We start from the raw sequence: 18,938 nt of genomic DNA, 5'->3' as shown, positions 1-18,938 counted from the left end.
AAGTAATGAAAACTCTTCGTAACCACAGTCAGTTCCTCTCCCTTTTCTCAGCTGGACGGGTTTCAGTCCTGAAGTTCTCTGTTTGCTTCTTGGGTCATTACTTGGCAGGAGGTACAGAACTAATGGGACTGGAAATTCTGCCCCCAGAATCGTTGGCTACACATACGATGCAGTGAATTGAACACTGTACTTTTTATTTAGGTTATTTGCTTATCCTTTGGTTTGGAGGAAAGAATAGAGGGTTGTTGGAGACTGTGGAGCTAACGTGTTACGTAGCGTCTCCGTTTAAGCTTTGTACACGCGTTTTAACATCTTCATCTGAATCTTACGTGTGTGGTGTGTGAGCGAAAGCTCTTCTCAGGAAAAAGTGACAGCAGAACTCAGTTCTGACTGAGGGACGGGGAGCTGTGCATGGCATCGCGTGTCCTTGCCCAGCCCTTCTCGGTCTCTCTCCCCGCTACGGGGAAGGACTGTGAAGCAGCAAACACTGCTTTCAGCGTGTCACCCTCCCCCTCCCCACGGCGGCCACTGGGCTGACAACGCCTTTCTTAGAGGCGATTGCTCAGTGCCTTGGGCGGAAGGTTCCCAGTGTGATGTCAGGAAGGATCCGTGAAGAGGTCATTGCAGAATGTTCAGGAAGGACGAAAAGTCAGATTTTGAGATTGACCTATAACAGCTGTACGTAGCCATTCTCAGATAGGAGGCTGCGTGTCTGGGTTTATGTCAGCCTGCCCGGCACCGCACTCTGCTTTTTCTTGGGACTATCTGATGGGCTAGTCATCTTGAACCGTAAGACAGTTTCTTGCGCTATTCTGCGTTACGCCTTTAGACATACTGAGCCTTAAAGCAGAGTGAGGCACTGCGGTGCGTGAGCGCTCAGGCCTGTTCCAGGCACAAAGTGGACTCCCCCTTAAAAAGCATTTAGTGAGGGGCTGCGGGGCATGAGTGCTCAGGCCAGTTCCAGGCACGAAGTGGACTCCCCTTAAAAAGCATTTCGGAAGGGCAGCCCCTTCCTTTTCTCCATGACCTAAGCAGCACGTCAGCCCAGCGAGGATTCCAGTGAGAAGCCGGTTGCTTTCACAGAGCTCGGAGGCGGTGGAGGCGTATGTTTCCACCCGGAATGGGGCGGGGGGAGCCTCGCTTTAGCAGGTGATGGGCGTGCACGCTCCCGGGCAGCCGCTGTCAGGGACATGATGCTCGTACCCAAACTCACCCCTGTCTCCCCGGTTCACAGCCTGACACCCCAAACCACACAACCAGCTAGCACTCCCTCTGATTCTCAGGTGTGTCCTTGCTGGGCTGCTGGGCTACTGGCCAGCGTGATGGTGGCGGTCCTGGGGCAGCCGAGTCAGCCCCTGGGAGGCCAGCGGCACCAGTGCAGTGACGTGGCTTACATGGAGGGCGGGAGCTGGGGCGGCCTTAGCTTATCCCGCAGAGAACTGATTTCCTAGTTTGCTGAGCTGGCTTCTCTCTGCATGAAGAGAAGTCAGTTGCCCATGTCAGAAACCACCAGAAACTTGTCGAGAGGTCGTGGCCCAGCACTCCAGGGGCTCCGAGGCAGGCTCTGCCGGCCGCCTGACTGCGGCAAGTGGAAAAGCGCTCTCTCCAGGGCTGAGAAGTAGTCAGCTGTCCCGTGCCTTAGGCTCTAAAGCCAATTCCGATGGATTGTCTTGTTTTAAATGAATGATGCCTTTTAATGTGGGGTGTGGACTTGACCGTGACATAACCAGCTTGCCTTTCTTTGACAGAAAAAGTGGATAATTGCTGCTGTGGTGCTGGTTCTGGTGGCTGTAATTGCTCTAATTATTGGTTTATCAGTTGGCAAATGATGACGTGGAGACCCTGGGTGTGCGTGCCTCTCTGCCGCGCGGCAGTAAGTAACTAATCCACTAATCTGCTTGTATTCACTCGCCCAATTAACTAGTAGCTTGCCCACTTTAAAAACACTGAAAAGTAATCCAAGCCTGCCAGCGGGGCGTGTGCCCGACCTCCAAGCCCCGGTCTCCGGCCGTCAGGTGCTGAGCACAGTGGAGGCTGGGCGCAGCTCCTTCTAAACCAGCGTCCTCGGCTCCCCTGTGCTGCGGAGACGTGGCGGTGCGGCCGGCAGCCGCCCCTGCTGCTCCTCGGCCTCGTGTCTGCGGTCTGGGCAGGCTCGCCCTCCCTGCAGCGAGCGCTCCGCTAAGTGTGACCATCCTAGCAGCGAGGATTCGTTCCCAGTTAAAAAAACTAACCCTTAGTATTGGATTTATCTCTTAAAGGTTGACTTTTGGAACACGCGCAGCACCCAAAAGTCACTTTGTGAAATCTGTTTGTTTACTCACCATTGTCACTGTGGAATTAGAGGGAATGGGGCGAGCGCTATGAAATCACGGAATGAAATTAAAATACCTTGTCTAACGTGTTTCCATTGGCAGCTTGTCGTTTGCTTTAAGTGCTGCTGTATTAAAGGGAAAACTGTTTTTAGTGAGCATGCCTGTTAATTAAAGAGTTGTGAATACAAAAGATACTCAATTCTTTATTTAGAGCATCTTTATTTTTGTTCACCGTGAGTACCCCTTTCCCCAAACTTCAGTGGATTTTGTTTTTCCTCTGGTTTTCTTACGCATTTGGAATCATCCTTTGTGTACTTTGAAGTTAGAATGTCATCTTGTATATTAGGTTTGGGCATTCCAGTTATTTATTCTAAAATGTTTGGCATAATCATTGCGATTAAACTTGTGAGGACCTAGATTGTGACAAGTAGTCCTTGATGGATTCATTATTTTGTCATGAAAGCAAGTGCTGGCTTGATAGACACTTGGCACTTTAAAAGAAAAAAAAAAGAGGTGTCCCTCGCCACGAGCACCCGTGCACTAGCACGCGCACTTAACAGACGCGGCCCTTGCTGCCCCCGCACCGTCGTGGGAGCCGCACGCCGCGCTAGAGACCTGCGCCACACGCGCTGGGCGTGGAAGCGGGCAGGCTGAGCGCTCTCCGCCCTGTTCGTATCAGGCAGCATGTTTTTGTATCTTCCCTAACGCTTTCCCGTTACCTCTGTGGAAAAAATGGTTATGTGCTTTTTCCTTCACTAATAATAACGGTGTTTTAAATTATTTAAATAATTCTTTATAAAACATGTGTTTTCTCAGCTTTTCCTAGTTCACATGGTTAGTTGGATGTGCTTACACTGGAGATAAACTTAGCTTCTGATGGGCCCCAGTGAGATGGAGGCTGTGGTCATTGCCATTGGACAGAGGCAGGCTCCCCTCCGTGTCGTTCTTGGGGTGGGGGGGCTGCTTACTCTGTGTCCCCGGGGGCCGGCCGGTCTGCCTTCATGCCTTTCAGCACAAATGAACACAAGACAATCTTGCTAATAAGAAGCACACCTAAGTACACACCAGCAGTTTTTTTTTTTTATACAAATGCAGTGGTTGATGTCTCTGATTATACTTTTGAAAAACTAATTTATTCAGCAAGTGGTTCAGCACAGCTTTCCGCTGGGCCCAGACATCCTGGTCCCTGTAGCCCTGCAGGGAGGCTGGGATGCCTGGCTTTCTGTCTAGGAGCACCTGGCCAAGGATTTAGGTGTAGTGGGTGGTGGATTGACTCTCAAGGGTGTGCCCTGTCCACCAAGAAGTCCAGGCTCTTGGCTGGAGCTGCTGGCAGGAGAGTGCACGAGAATGGTTGTTAGAAATGTGGCTCTGAGGACGCAGGAACCCAGCTGCCATGGAGCTCAGAGCAGCACCGCTGAGGGCCAGGCGTGGGAGCAAGTGCACACACACAGCCCCCAACAATCAGCCTTCGCCTCGATGGGGTGGAAGTCAGAGCAGCCTCATTCTCTGAGGTGGTTCTGGGTCGAGGGAGGTTAACTGGGGTACGCGGAGCAGGTTCTGGAGCCAAAGGATGGATGCTGGTGGGAAGGAGAGATGGATGGGCCCTGGGGAAAGTGTGTCTGGAAAGGCTGAGCAAGGTTCACAGGGAGATGCATCGAGGCAGCTAGCACCCCTCGCTCTCCAAGAAACATACGTGATCTTGACAAGCAGCACTGGATTTGAGGGAGTGACAGGGATCCTGAAGACAGCGATCCCTAGGTGCTGAGTAACGGGCGTGGGAGTTTACAGAGGGGCCCGGCCACGCTGGCCTCCGTGAGTCCTGCAGGAATCAGCGGAGCTCTCACCAGGCTGGTGTGGGTGGAGGGCCGGCCCGTGTCACGGCTGTGACTTCCTGGATGAGGATGCGGCACACATTTGTTGGCCGTGATCGAAAACAATCTGTCTCTGCTTCTCACAGGGAGAGATCGGAGTCGGACAGTGGGGTGTGCCTTTCGTGTGTGTGAATTCCTTCCCCTCTCTCGCAGACAGGTGTCCTCGAAGAGACTAGATTTCCTAAGGTGGTTTAGCTTTTCAACTGTGCAAGGATGCTTGTTAATTAAAAGCAAAGTGGAACGCTGGGGTGCCCTGCTCTGGGTCATGGATGCAGCCCAAGACTGAGTCAGTGGCTTGTTGATTCTTGCACACGTGCATCGTACCTCAGTGTAAAAGAGTGTATGTACATGTGAGATTTCTTCAGCACGTGAGAAATAGATTCAGCTAAAGTTTTAAAAAGATGTGTAATGCATCTGAGAACCGACAGGTTGGGATTCTGTTGTGACCGGTGGGGAGTGTCCATCAGGAACCCGCGTGCCGAGTAGATGCTGCCTTTTACCTCCAGGAGTAAGTGGTCGTTATTTTAATGATACGTATTTTAGCTCATCACACTCATTTAACTTAATGTCCATGTGTCTGTACCTTAGTGCTTTGCCTCTGGAACTTTCCTTCCCTGCCCCTCCCCTTTCTGCGACCTCTGGGGGCTCTTCCTTGATGGCGGGTTTGTATTTTAAAGCATCTCTAATTCCAGGAGGATTTTGTTAGGAAATATCACTAGTGATCGCCTGCCTTTGATACCTTGTGAGTTAATTAACGTTTTTCTTTATCTTGCAGAAAATGGTGTTCATTATTATTTGTGTAGTTATTTTGCTTGTGATCCTTGGAATTGTCCTAGCAACGACACTGTCATAGCAACCATGTTCCAAGAGCCGTTTCCCCTGGAGTCGGACCACACCTGCAGCACAGCAGCGCCTTCCCGTTTCGTGAGTGAATCGTAGGCGCTGCCCTGGAGTGCTCGGTGCTGAGCTTTCATTACTGAGTTCGAGGAAAAGCACAACGGAATGTATTGTCTGGTGAAACACACCGTGAGCATAATGGGTATGATGAGTTAACCCAAACATCCCTGGACTCGAAATAACACGCCACAGAGATTTAACAATGTGAACCTTGTTTCAGTGGCCTTAAAATAAGGAATTATTGAAAATTTCAATTTTTTTAATACTTCAGTGTTAAAAATATATGTGAAGTTCAATTAGGAGTATTTTATGTTATGAAGCTGTTAGATTTCAGGTCTAAGACCTTCTTCCCTCTCCTGGCTAACATGCTGATTAAAAGACATTTTTGTACTATGTTTAATTCGTGTTTGTTTATGTTTGCAAAAATTATTTTTATTATCACAGAACTGTTTTGTAAGATATCTATAATTTTAAATGTTTATAAATTGTTTAATATATTAACATCTTAATTTACTCCAATTTTGTATATTAACTACTGCCTTTTAAAAGAAATAGAAAGCTTCAGGATACTAGAGCCATCTTTGCACAGTTGTTTACAAAGTTTGCCAGCGGCATAGAACCCATGGGTTGCAAAGTACCCACAAAAGCCTTTTGAGTGCCTTCTGTTAAAATCTACATATGAGGTTTAAATGCACCTACAGCCTCCAGGAAAACCTCAGTTATTGTCCTCAGCTCCAGTCCTGCCCGTCCCATTACCCAAGGTAATAAATTAGTACTGCACTGTGAAGACACGGTCTCTTCTTTTATTCCATAAAATGCAAGGTTTGTGTTTCCCTGTTCATGCTAATGAAGTCTGAATTTAAGACAGTGATAAAACCAAATTTTAAACTGAAGGAAATTATTCCCAGGCAATTAAGTAATTCTTTTGAATTTAAACTGTTGTACAGATCACGTAAATGTTCTTGTTAAGTGCCTGCTATTCTGCTGAATCCCAAAGTTTACAGGAATCTGTGATAATTAAACATTTGTATTGTTCTTTGTTTTAGTGTAATAATAAGCTTTATTTTCAGACTTGTAAACTGTATGGACTCCTACTAGTGAATGGACATCTGTAAGACAGCATCTGGTCGAAATTTTCAATGAATACGTGAAGGATACTCAAATATAGTTAACTCGTTACTTCTGCAAGTGACAGTGTAGGCACGTGACTGTCTTCTAATGTTCGGTCTGAAAACTAGTATAGATGTGCTTGATTCCAAACAATAAGTGTGACTGGAGCAGTCTGGAACCTTGTCTTCCTTACTTAATGCAAGTGTGAACGTCACACATACGTCTGCCTGCCTCGCTGTGATCGCAGCCTGTGCCCGTGCATTAGCTTCCCTAGCTGCTCATCACGGTGCGCTCAGAGTTACGGCGCTGGGAGTCTTCTGGCTCTGCCAGACACAGGCCCTGGATCTCTGAGTGGCCCGTCGGGGGGCATGCCCAGTGATCCGTGCTTACATGGAAGGTACAGCTTGTCTTGAAGGGTATTTAAGTGTTTGGAGATCATGCTGATGTAATGTGACTTCTGTGCACCTACTTGTCTTCGTGATTATGTCCACATGTAGAGGAGCTTTGTGCTGGTGGGGACCCGTCTCCGTGGGCTCTACTTTCCCCTCAACGTAAGTCTTTTTAGTCCTCACCTTTCATCATAATTCTTAACTGTATTTTTTCAAGACGTTCTTCCTGGATTTGTAGTACTTACTGAACTTGTGTTTTACAGTTGAAGTTACAGAAATGCGTTTTGGTTCCTATGTAGACGTTTAAGTCATTCATCAGGTAACACGTTTTGTATGACTAAGCCCCAAGTGCCTATTTGAAATCAGAGTTTTAAAAATGTCTATACAGGTTTATTTGTTACTTCTTATCATTTCTTCAGATATTTCATGTTTACATTAAAAAGCTCTCAGAACCAAAAAAAAAAAAATCTACTTTCTGCCTTGTTATTTCTGGAAAGATTTTTTGGGAGATATTTTGTTGCATATCCATTAATAAATTGTTCTGCTAAGAAAACTACCTGTGGCCGTTATTATGAAGAGTAGCACGACGTGAGCAGGAAATGTGAGTTGTCTCTGATACGTTTTTGATGATTATTGTTGTTGTTACTACAAGCTTCTGTGGTTCATGTCTCAGGTGTCGGCAGGGCAGGTTAAGGAGGCCACCTGAGCTCTTCCAGTTTACAGCAAACGCCAACCCAAGGGACGCGGGCTGTGTGTCTCCACTCACCGGCTCTCCCTGCTTGTGTCAATCTGACAGGTTCTCATGAACGTTTATTAAGAAGGTGACCCCCCCCAGCCCAAGTTCTGAGTTATTTGTCCTCTACACTTTCCTTAATCCTCTTTCAGAATTTTTCCTATTAAGTGGAATTTCCTTAATCCGTAAGCCTGACTGAAATTCTAACCATGTTGGAAAGTGATGTTCAAAATCCAGAATTTAAAAACAAGAAAGAAGAAGGGCTCTGGAGAACATCAGTTCATGGAGGGGGAGCCCCCGCTTTGCCTTGAGCCTCCATTCCTCGGTTTCTCCCTCCGCCGATTTCCGCTCAAATTGCAGTCTTGGTTGTGCATTCAGTAAATGTGTTCCTTTGTTTATGCTTTTTAAAGAATACAAAGGTTATCCTCCAAACAAACATTCTGGGTTCGCTCCCTCAGGAGTTTCCCGGGTGTAGAAGTCCCGGAGGCCGGGGGGACGGAAGGGGGAGGCGACCGCCCAGGTGCGTGGTGGCGGTTTGCCTTCCCTCCGCGGCTTGTCTCCGGGGCTGGGGGACAAGCTCGCTGGCCGTCCGCTTTTCTCAGACTTCACAGAGAGGACCGTCCCGGGGCCCCCGCCGCACCCGCTGTCCCAGGGTGCGTCCTTGCAGCAGTGCCCACGGGGGCAGAGCCGACATGCCAAGAACCAGGCAGGGCGAGAGGCCTCCGATGCCCGGGGCCAGCTCTTGGGTCAACAGTGGTCACGACCTCACCCGCACCTCTTCCAGCAAATTTTTGTTACTGTCTTCAGTACATCTAAGCCCACGTCCTTCCCCCAGTTTAAATGATGGGACCCGGGGGTCAGGGGGGCCCTTGTTAGGGGCAAGCCTGGGTCACAGGCAGGGCTTGAGGGGGGCGCCCAGGTCAGGGGTCCTGGGTCCTGGGTCAGGGTCGCCTGTGTCACAGGGGCCCAGGTTGTGGGTGGGGCCCTGGGGAGGGGCTCTGAGGTCGCGGGGAGGGGAGGTCAGGGGGTCGGGGCAGCCTGCTGGACGGTGGCCCGGCCGCCGCAGTCCGCGCCTTGTCAGGGCTGTGGCCTGTGTGCTCGGCCACGGTCGGGGACGCCTGCGGGGACCGAGGCCCCCCAGGGCTGCTGTTTTAGTCGGCACAGCGGCACGAGTCCCGCGAGCACAGTCAGTGAGAAGAATGGCTCCGGAGGGCGGTGCGCTGCTGTGACCGGTGGAAAAGCCAGGCTCTGGAGCGCAGCCGGCCGAAGCCGGGGTCTCCCCGCTTGGTTTGCAGGGTGCGAAACAGGACACGGTGAGCGCAGGTCGTGTCACACGGCAGTCCTTTCATCAAATTCCGGCTTCTCTGTTGAAGTGAGTTTGTGCGTGCGGCGTGCAAGGGGCTAACGTGCGCGGGATTTAAACGCGGGTGCGTCCGGTGTCCCGATACCTCCGAGGCGGGCGTGCACCTCGCGCTTCCAAAGAGGAAGCGTGCGGACAGCCGGTGCGGGAAGGAGGGCGGGGGTGGGAGACTGCGGCCCAGGGCGACGGCTGTTTCACCTCAGCCCTCGGCGAGGCTGACGGAGGAACGCGCTCGGGGGCGGCTCCCCACCCCCGACCCCGGGACACAAGCGCCACTGGCAGCGGCTCCCGCCACGTCCCCCCTGCCGGCTGGGTTTTCAGCGCATGGAGTGCGTCGCTGGGCCGGTCCAGGCTGTGCCGCGAGATGACGGAATTCAGTGTGGACGGGGCAGCCAGGAGGCCCCTGACGGCGAGCGGCCTGGAAGAGCGGCTGCAGACACAGTCCAGCCTGCCCAGGGGAAGCGGGGTGGCCGGGCAGCGGGGGGGGCTGCGGGCGGAGGGCGAGCTGAGCGGGGGCTCAGCGGCAAGTGCCGCGGGGGGGGGGGGGGCGGACAGCAAAGGCCGCCTGAAGTGCGGAGCGTGGGTGACGGGTGGAGGGGGCTCCGTGAAGACCTGGTGGGGGGGGCCGGGAGTCGGGGAGCGTGGACCAGCGAGACCGACGGGAGGCGCGGAGGATGGCGGTGTGCGGACACGCTCTCCACCTGTTTCCCGTGTGCCCCAAGGGGGCTTGCTCCCTCTGGGCTCAGAGCCCCCCAGAAGGTCCCGCTGCAGGCCGGTGGCCTTGGGTCGTAGGGCTGGGTCTTGTGGGACCCAGGCTTGGTCCTTCTGTGCTTCCCCAGACGTGCAAATCCGAGCCCCGCGGCTCGTGCTGGAGGCCTGGGTGCGGTGGGGCGGCCCGAGGGCTCCACGTGGCTGCGGGCCTGGGGGGAGGGGTACGTTGCCTCCACGCCTTCCATCTTTTCTACAGCTGCGTTTTGAGTATAATTTGCCGAGCAGCCATCCATCGTGACTGGATAATTCTACGAGTTCTAGTAAATTTGTAGACTTGTTTGATCATCGTGACCTTCCAGCTTCAGAGTGTTTCCACCGTCCAAAAAACACTCATTTGTGTCTAATCGCTGCCTCCCGCCCCCAGCCCGGGGGGCGCAGGTAGAGCTTTCTCTTGATAAATACGGCTTTTCTGGACATTTCCTGCACTTGGGATCACATAATACGTAGTCTCACATCCAGATTCCTTCGCTTGGCGTGATGGACGGGAGCACCTCTCAGCATGGATTCGTGGTTGGTTCCTTTTTACTGCTTTTTAGGGTACCCCCACACGTGTGCGTCCGCTCCCCAGCGCACAGACCTCTGAGCTGTCTGCGTTTTTAGCTACTGCAAATAGCACTGCTAGGAACCTGTGTGCATGCATTTCTGTGGACACGTGTTTCCATTTTTCTCTGGTAGATTTCTAGGCGTGATATTGCTGGTCATATGTTAGTTTACATAACAAAAATTTTTATTTTCTCTTAAGAATTTTCTTTGACTGAAGGGTAGTTAATTTATAATGTTAGTTTCAGGTGTACAGCAAGGTGATTCAGTTATACACATACATACATATATGCATTTTTTTCTTTTCAGATTCTTTTCCATTATATGTTATTCCAAAAAGTTGAATGTAGTTCCTTGTGCTGTACAGTAGGTCCTTGTTTTTTATCTGTTTTATATATAGTAATGTGTGTCTGTTAATCCCCAGCCCCTAATTTATCCCTCCCAGGCCCTCCCCACTTGGTAACCATAGTTTGTTTTCTATGTCTGTGAGTCTCTTTCTGGTTTGTAAGTAAGTTCATTTGTATCACTTTTTTTTTTAGATTCCACATATAAGTGATATCATATGGTATTTGTGTTTCTCTGTCTGACTTACTTCACTTAATAGGATAATCTCTAGGTCCATCCATGTTGCTGCAAATGGCATTATTTCATTCTTTTTTATGGCTGAGTAATTTTCCATTGTGTGTGTGTGTGTGTATACACACCATGTACACATATACTACAACTTCTTTATCTATTCATATCAGAATTGAAAACTCTTTTTAAGGAGTTTATTGCACTGTCTCTTGTTTTGTGTAGGAGACTCTGGAGAGGTAAGTGTAACAGCCTTTGGCCCCAAACTTTACATCCTTTGGGTCTGTGGGCAGCTGTCCGTCAAACCACACGGGTTTTGGCAGCTCTTGGGGTAGCATCGTGTCTGGGTGTTGGCTGGTGGGTATCTGACCTCGGCCATCCTCACAGGCCTCGTTTCCCACCACCATCCCCTCTGGTCACTCTCCAGTAGCCTTACTTAGAGCTTCCCTTTGTTCCTCGGACCTCAGGGCCTTTGCACCTGCCATTCTCCATGTATTAGAATGCTCTTCCCGTCGATTTTTGCCTGGCTGGTAATTGCTTACCACTCAGGTCTGCTTAACCGTCACCTCCTCAGAGCTGCCTTGCGCAGCCCCTGCCCGGACGCCAGCGCTCCCTTCCTAGCTGTCGTCACTGCACTTGTCTCTGCAGGAAGTTGTTTTATTCTTTCACGAATTTCTCGTCTTCACCTCCCCCTCTGGAATGGAATCTCCACCAAGGTGGTCACTGTTTCTGTTCTGTTCATTGCTGTATCCCCAGTGCCGAACATGGTACCCCCAACACAGCTGGTGCTAACTGAAAATTTGTGATGGACGTACAGAAGGAAGAAAATAACATTAAAAATTCTCTCCTGCCTTTTCTAGTTTGGGGGTCTGTTTCCTCCTAGATCTACACTCATAGGGAAGCCGCTAGCCACAGGTGGCTATTAAAATAAAAATAAAATAAAATCCACTTCTCAGTTGCACCAGTCACCCCTCAGGTGCTCAGGGGGCCATGTGTGGCCACAGCTGCCCCGCTGGACAGACCCCATGGATGCAGAACATTCCCACCATTGCAGCAAGGGCTGCCGGGCCCCCAGGAAGGGGCAGGCACTGCCTTTGTTGACCTTTCTGCCCCCTGACCACCTCCACCTGGCGCCTGGTAGGGTCTCTGTACCTGTCATGAGAATGAAATTCTGCTTGATAAACAGGTAAGTGTGACCAACTGGGCGAATGACCCGTCCGTTCCCCAGACCACCTGGCAGACTCTGGTTCTGCCTCCGGTCAGTTGGGAACACCTCGTTCAGTGTAGCAGCGGGACAGGTGTGCTGTGTTCACCTGCGACCCGAGGGCGCCGCGCTGGCAGGAGGGGGGCCGCGACGCTGCGCTTCACGCCTGCGACCGCAGGCGAGCGGTCCGTGGGCGGTGAGACGCCGGGCGAGCGGGGCGCCGGCGGCAGCGGGCTCGTTCAGGGGCCGTCGGTTCACCTCGGGGGGCAGGGCGGTGCCCGACTTCCCAGAGCCTGGGTGCACTGTTCCCTTGTTCACTCATTCACCAAATAGTGATTCTGCGTAAGGTCGGTATCAGCTCCACTCAGACAGACTTGAGAGAGTTCGGGTGGCCACAGGTGGCAAATTAGGATGCTGGGTACCAGAAAGCGAGACTGCATCCTGTGTGAGCAAAAACACCATGCAAATGAAGGGATTTTCCTGAAGCAGCTGTGGCCTCTCAGCTCCGCCTGGAGTGCGGGACGGGGTCGCCAGCATGTCCACGTTTTTGGGAGAAGCTGGACATCTGGGTCTTAACGCGAGCTTTCCTTGCATTTAAACGTTGCAGCTGATTTAATTGCAACCAAGGGACTTAATGTGGGTCAAATGTGGGATAGATAGAGGGGGGACCTCTTAAGTGGTCTTTAGCCCCCAGAATGGGGGACAGGTCCAGAGAAAAGAGTCCACCCCCACAAGGCGGGAGGCGGGTGTGTGTGGGCAGGCTTGGCGAGGACATGGGGAAACTGTCAATGACCTGTTTTGATATTTGCCTTGATCAAAGTTTAATCCCGGGACAGCTTCCTTCCCTTACCTCATCCTTTGTAGGTGGGAATGGAAATGATGCAGGTATTTTGGAGAACAATTTGGCACTTTCTTAACAAGCTAAACACAGTCTTCCACGACCCAGCAAGCCTACCCCTAGGTGCTTTTACCCAAGAGAAATGAAAACATACGATCGCACTTGTCCACACAGTTTTCCAGTAGCATTGTTTTTTTGTTTGTTTGTTTCTTTGTTTGGCTTTTTGGTGGGAGGAGGTAATTAGGTTTATTTATCTTAATGGAGGTACTGGGGATGGAGCCCAGGACCTCGTGCATGCTAGGCACGCACACAACCACTGAGCTATCTCCTCCCCTCCCCTCCCCTCCCCTCCCCACCCCAGCAGCGTTGTTCGTAATCGTCCCAAACTGGAAGCAACCCACCTGTCCACCAACAGGTGAGGGGATAAATGAAACGTGGTCGATCCATGAAAGGGGGTGCTACTGAGTCCTGCAGCAGCGAGGCTGAGCCGCAAAATCATTACGTGCAGTGAGGGAAGCTGCATACGAGAGGTTATTTATTGCAGGATTTCCCTCATGTGAGGCTTCTAAGGACAGGCAGGATGACTGAGGCAGAAGGCAGCTCCGCGGTGGCCTGGGAACTTTCTGGAGCGATGGAAGTGTTTTAGAACTGGGCTGTGGCGACGCATCGTGCATCTATACTGTGATGTGTAACTACAGAAGTACTAAAGCCGTCCAGCTCCACCTTTACGATGGTGTGCGAATTACATCTCAGTAAAAGCACGTTTAACAAAGTCACAGTCCCCTCTCCACGCAGGGCTTGGAGAGTGAGGTCATCCCGGGGACGGTGAGCGGGACCCCCGCCTCTGCCCTGGGGACACTGAGCGGCACCCCCGCCTCTGCCCTGGGGACACTGAGCGGCACCCCCGCCTCTGCCCTGGGGACACTGAGCGGCACCCCCGCCTCTGCCCTGGGGACACTGAGCGGCACCCCCGCCTCTGCCCTGGGGACACTGAGCGGCACCCCCGCCTCTGCCCTGGGGACACTGAGCGGCACCCCCGCCTCTGCCCTGGGGACACTGAGCGGCACCCCCGCCTCTGCCCTGGGGACACTGAGCGGCACCCCCGCCTCTGCCCTGGGGACACTGAGCGGCACCCCCGCCTCTGCCCTGAGGACACTGAGCGGGACCCCGGCCTCTGCCCTGGGGACACTGAGCGGGACCCCGGCCTCTGCCCTGCGTCTTGGGGTTTTCTCGGCCTTTGCTCTCGTGGCCTGCAGAGCGCCGAGTGAGCAGCAGAGGGCGCTCTGTCACAGCCGCCGAGCACAGGCTCTTTGCCCAGCTGGGGAATGTGGCTGCTTTTTCTCCTTGGCAACTGTTTTCTTAAAAACCTTGGGTCAATAGAATCCGTGTCAATCAAATCCCGTTTCTCTCTGACCTGTGCGACCCTTTAAGAGCTGTTTATCATTGCTTCTGAAGGCGGGCCCCTTCGAGCTCCAGGCCCGCGAAGCTAGCAGCACGTGAATAATCCACAGACAATGGTTACCTGTAGGAGGCACTGTCTAAAGCATCCCCGCCGGGAGTGCTTTTGTCAAGCAGCCTATTCAGGCCTGTGAAGGGTCCCAAGACAGCAGGGGACTCTTTGGTCAATAGGTGGAATAAAACGCGGGGCCTGGGCTTCAATAACCAAGCTTCCTGGGAAGGGAACCCGAGGGAGTTTCCCACAATGCTTAGTGGCGTCCGTAATCCTATTGGAAATGGGGAGGGGGCACAGACACGTAGGTGACCAGAGCAGGAGTGAACGATTTAGTGGCGAGCTTGTCCGGAGGCCCTGCGGGAGTCAGGGCCCCTGCGGAATTCCCAAGATCAGAACAATGCAAACAAACCACCTGTGTGGCAGGAATTGACCCCAGGCCCCGCAGGACCGCAGTCTGGTTAATGATTCTCCCTCGGGAAGCTGAGGGCGGCCAGGTGGTGAGAGTTTGGACTTGATGCTTCAGGGGTGTCATGTACTGAGAGCTGGGGCCCAGTGCTTGCAGGGACTCCGTGAGATGGGGTTACTGTATTCTCGTGGGCTGCAGGGAGGGAAGGCGGCCCCGGGATGCCACAGCGTAAAGGGGAGCCCACGCGGGGTTCCGAGCTGCAGGAGAGGGTTGGAGTGGGGCTGGACCAGGAGATCCTGAGGTCCTCGCTTTCTTTTTTTAACACTGTAGTTGATTTACAGTGTTGGGTTGGTTTCTGGTATACAGCACAGTGATTAAGTTATGCATATATATTCTTTTTCATTTCAGGTTATTACAAGGTATTGAATATAGTTTCCTGTGCTATGCATTAAGACCCTGTTGCTTATCTTTTTTTTTTTTTAATGTAGGGACTGCGGATTGAACTCAGGACCTCATGCCTGCTAAGCATGCACTCTACCACTGAGCTGTGCCCTCCCCCCAACATTTATCTGTTTTACATGTAGTCGTTTGTATCAGCTAATGCCAAACTCCTAATTTATCCCTCCTCCTCTCTTTCCCCCCTGGTAACCATAAGTTTGTTTTCCATGTCTGTGAGTCTGTTTCTGTTTTGTAAATCAGTTCTTTGGTATCTTTTTTTAGATTCCACACATAAGTGATATCATATGTTATTTGTCTTTGTCTGTCTGACTCACTGAGTATGATCATCTTTAGGTACATCCATTGCACTGCAAATGGCGTTTCATTCTCTTTAATGACTCAGTAATATTCCACATATATAGAGAACTTGAGGTGCCACTGGTTTTGATCTGGTTGAATTTGAGGTGCCACCCAGGTGTGGCAGGGCCAGGGCTGTGGATGACTCTCAGTGTCGGGGTGGCCTTGTGGGAAGACACAAATTTATAAAGTCACAGGCAAGACCCGTGACACCAACACTCAGCAGTCAGCCGTGGACAAGAGATGTAGCTGAAGAGACTGAGGAATCCACGTGGTCAGAGAGGGAAGAAATGAAATAATGTATTAAAAGCAGCTACCGTATCACAACTTTGAAGGCATTTTTCAAACATATAGAAAAACGTGGGCGAGTTGTCGGGAGCCCAGGCAGGCCCACCGTCTAGAGTCTGCACTTTGCTGTATTTGCTTTAGCATTAATTTATCCATCTATCCATCACACTGTCCATCTCTGAATTAACCTTACTATTTGTTAAAATCAAAAATAGCTTCTATCAAACTCTAAAATGCCATACAAGTGAAAGTTAGCAATTCACATTAGCATCCTAAGGTCTCTCCTAGTCCACTGGGTACAATTTAGATCAAATCTTCCTAATGGCAAACGTCATGGAAACCAACATTGCTCACGAATAAATAATAGTTTCAAGAGGGTTGCTCTGAGCTCAGGGTAATGAAACCCACACAACTGAGAGGCCACTGAGAAGCACGCCCCTTCTCGAGGTAACCCAGGGACACAGTGAGCGCGACATTGACCCTGTGCTGCGTGTGAGCCGCTGTCTTCACTCCAGGCTCCCACGAACTTAGAAGGCGTCACTACTCCCTTTATTTCCATTGTGGAGGAAACAGAGGCACAGAGAGGTTAGGTGACTTGCCCGAGATTGCACAGCTGGTCCCCAAACAAATTAAGGCAGAGACATGCCATTTTTTTAAACCTGCCAAGTTGGCCATGATTTCTTAACAAATGATAGTGCCAAATGTTGGTGAGGATGCAGGGAAAGAGGCACTACTCACGGAAATGAAAAATTGATGTAACTTAGATGGCAATTTGGCAATTGAATCAAGAACCATAGAAAGGCCTGCCTCGGTGGATCCAGGCGTTTTGTTCCTGGGAATAAATTGCTGTGAAATAATGAAAGATGGGCAACCGACTTTACATCCAAGGCTATCACTGCAGAGTCAGGTGAAACGTCAGAGCGTGGGAGGCGAGCTACGGAATGTTTCTACAATGACAATGTTCAAAAGCCACAATTTAATAGAAAGGTTGTATTATGGGACAGTGCTGGCTCAGTAGAAAAAATCAGGTTGCGAAATAGAATCTAGGGAACGCAAAACAAAGTCACAACGCTCTTCCCCTGACGTACGTCCAGAGAAAACACATGTACCGGATACGGTATGTGCGTAGCAGGTGTCCTACGTGACGCGCATGGTACGCACGGCAAAACGCCACGAGAGGGACGGGAAAGGCAGGTGCGGAGAGCGCGGCTGACGGTTACTTCGAAGCGGGGCTCTAAGGGGGTGGTCGCTGGCGTTTGTCTCTGGGCTGGTTTTGTATTTTGTACACAGGGCAAGCGTTAGGGCATCTCCTCGGGAATCAGCATGCCGTCCCTCCACCCCCGCCTTCAGTCGTTATAAAAGAAAGCGCAGCCAGCTGGGGCTCCGCTTCTCGTGTTCGAGCGCGAGGAAGCTCCGGGAGGGAGCGCGAGGCCAGCAGGTGGCGCCCGAGGGCAGCGGCGCTCTCGAGCCCCGCGTGTGCGCCCAGGTCGCGGAGACCCGGGCGCGGCCGCCCCGCCTGCGCTGCGGGCACCTGCGGGCTCGGCTGCCCGCGGCCGCCGCGGGGGGAGTGCACGGCAGGACCAGCACGGATGACCAGCTACCTCCGGGCACCCAGCGCCCCGAAGGCTCTACAAGCTCCTGCTCCCCAGATCGGCTCCTCTCGGGCGAGTGGGGACAGCGAAGAGGGACCTGCAAAGGGGTGGCGGGAGGAGCTGGTGGTGGAGAGAGGAACGGCGGGAAGTCCCGCCCAGAATTTTGCGCACGTTTGTTTTTGCAGGGGAAGAAGAGTGACCTGGAGGAATAAAGTAGGCTCTTGCTGGGCTAGGTGGTCAGCTGTCCAGGAAACGAGAAGAGTAGTAATAGCCGTAAAAATGACAGCGGCAGGCAGGGGCCGTCTACACGGCGCGCTGGGACACAGAGTCCGGAGACTTACGGGCTGGGCCCCTCAGAAGAAATGGAACCGATTTGTTCATGAGCGTCGATAAATGCAGTTCAGCTAAATTCTAGAAGTGTTCGTTGAATGCCTTTGACAGGACAGCGAGGATGGTGGTGGTGGCTCTTTGGCCAGCGTCACTCCCGCCTGTGCACTTCAGCCCCTCGGCAGCCCCGGCAGGTGCACGGGGGGCCAGCGCCCCCGTGGCACAGCGGCGGACACCGCGGCTGCCGGGACGGCGGGCTTTCCCCAGGCGGCCCTGTGCTCGGCGTCACTGCACACTTAACACGAGGCAGGGTGGGTCAGCTTGTGCTGCCGTGGCGAAGAAATCGCTCGTCTCGGGGCCTTAAAGAACAGGTTGATTCCTGAATCACGCTGTTGCCCATTGCGAGTCACCCCGGGGAGCCACCCACCAGGCAGAGGGGTGGTCTTCCCAACGCGTGTTTCCTGGGCTGTGGAGACAGGGACCCGAGAGAACGGCAAACTGTGGGTGACTCTTCATGCGCTCTACCTGGAGGTGACACGCACACGCACCCAACCGCTCCCAGTGCTTTGCCCGAATAAGGCACGTGGCCCTGCGCGGGTCAGAAGAGGGCGTCCACGCGCGCATTCCTCTCCTAAGAAAGGGAACCGCTTGCTGTGAGCGGCGCGCATGATTTCATCTAATTCTTAACCGCGTTCTGTGCTAGGTAGAACCTCTTCTGCTTTGTAAGTGGAAGTTTAGTTGGCTTACAGTATTTCCTCGGTTTCAGGTGCGCCGCACAGGTTTTCTGTTTTATGCAAGGGGAAACAAGGTTTACACGACGTACTCAGGGACACAGAGCTTCTAAGCGGAGGGTGGGAGGCTGAGACGGCTCCGGGAGAGTCCAGAACCCCAGCTCTTAAAACGCAGTCAGACCCCGCCCAGCGTCGCATGGGTCACTACGTTCCCGGAAGTACACCTCTTGGTTTTTAAAACCCACCTTCACATATAAATGTATATGCATACATTACATAGCCAATGTGTAATATAATACATATATGTGATACGACTATATAACTTCTCAGTTATGTATCTAAAGAGAAATACACGTTTTGGATCCCACAACCCAAGATGGCACTTTATTTCATTATTTTTTAAATATATTTTTATTGAAGTATAGTCAGTTTATAATGTGTCAATTTCTGGCGCACAGCACAGTGCCTCAGTCATACGTGAATGTGCGTATGTTCGTTCTCGTATTCTTTTTCACCCTAAGTTACCACAAGATGCTGAATATAGTTCCCTGCGCTCTACCGTGTGAACTTGTTTATCTATTTTATGTACAGTAGTTAGTATTTGCAAACAAGATGGCATTTTAAACAAAATGGTAAGTGGACAAAGTTGCAGCTTACTCTCCCAAAGCAAGCGGAAGAAATTCCTTTGTCAAGTGGAGGAATTTGGAAAGGCTTCCCCGTGCCCACAAAAGGGCCGCGCCTCCCGGGT

The 18,938-nt window shown here is 51.8% G+C and overlaps 1 protein-coding gene across 2 annotated transcripts in view; it reads left to right on the top strand.

Annotated features, from left to right (window-relative positions):
- The window catches only part of STX2 (syntaxin 2), a 31,637-nt gene extending 24,505 nt beyond the window's left edge, over positions 1-7,132 (top strand). Inside the window, exons 10-11 of one of the 2 annotated variants that reach the window (XM_031442465.2) lie at positions 1,749-1,873; positions 4,959-5,024. In XM_031442465.2, the coding sequence (XP_031298325.2) occupies positions 1,749-1,829 (81 nt within the window). In that variant the 3' untranslated portion in view covers positions 1,830-1,873; positions 4,959-5,024. Of the gene's footprint in view, positions 1-1,748; positions 1,874-4,958 lie in introns of both variants that reach the window. The other variant, XM_031442466.2, reaches the window with a different exon arrangement.
- The last annotated feature ends 11,806 nt before the right edge of the window (positions 7,133-18,938 follow it).

Source organism: Camelus dromedarius, chromosome 31 (assembly GCF_036321535.1).
Source record: "Camelus dromedarius isolate mCamDro1 chromosome 31, mCamDro1.pat, whole genome shotgun sequence".
Classification (NCBI taxonomy): domain Eukaryota; kingdom Metazoa; phylum Chordata; class Mammalia; order Artiodactyla; family Camelidae; genus Camelus; species Camelus dromedarius.
The sequence above is the reverse complement of the archived record's forward strand: the minus strand, read 5'-3'. Positions and strand labels throughout refer to the sequence as shown.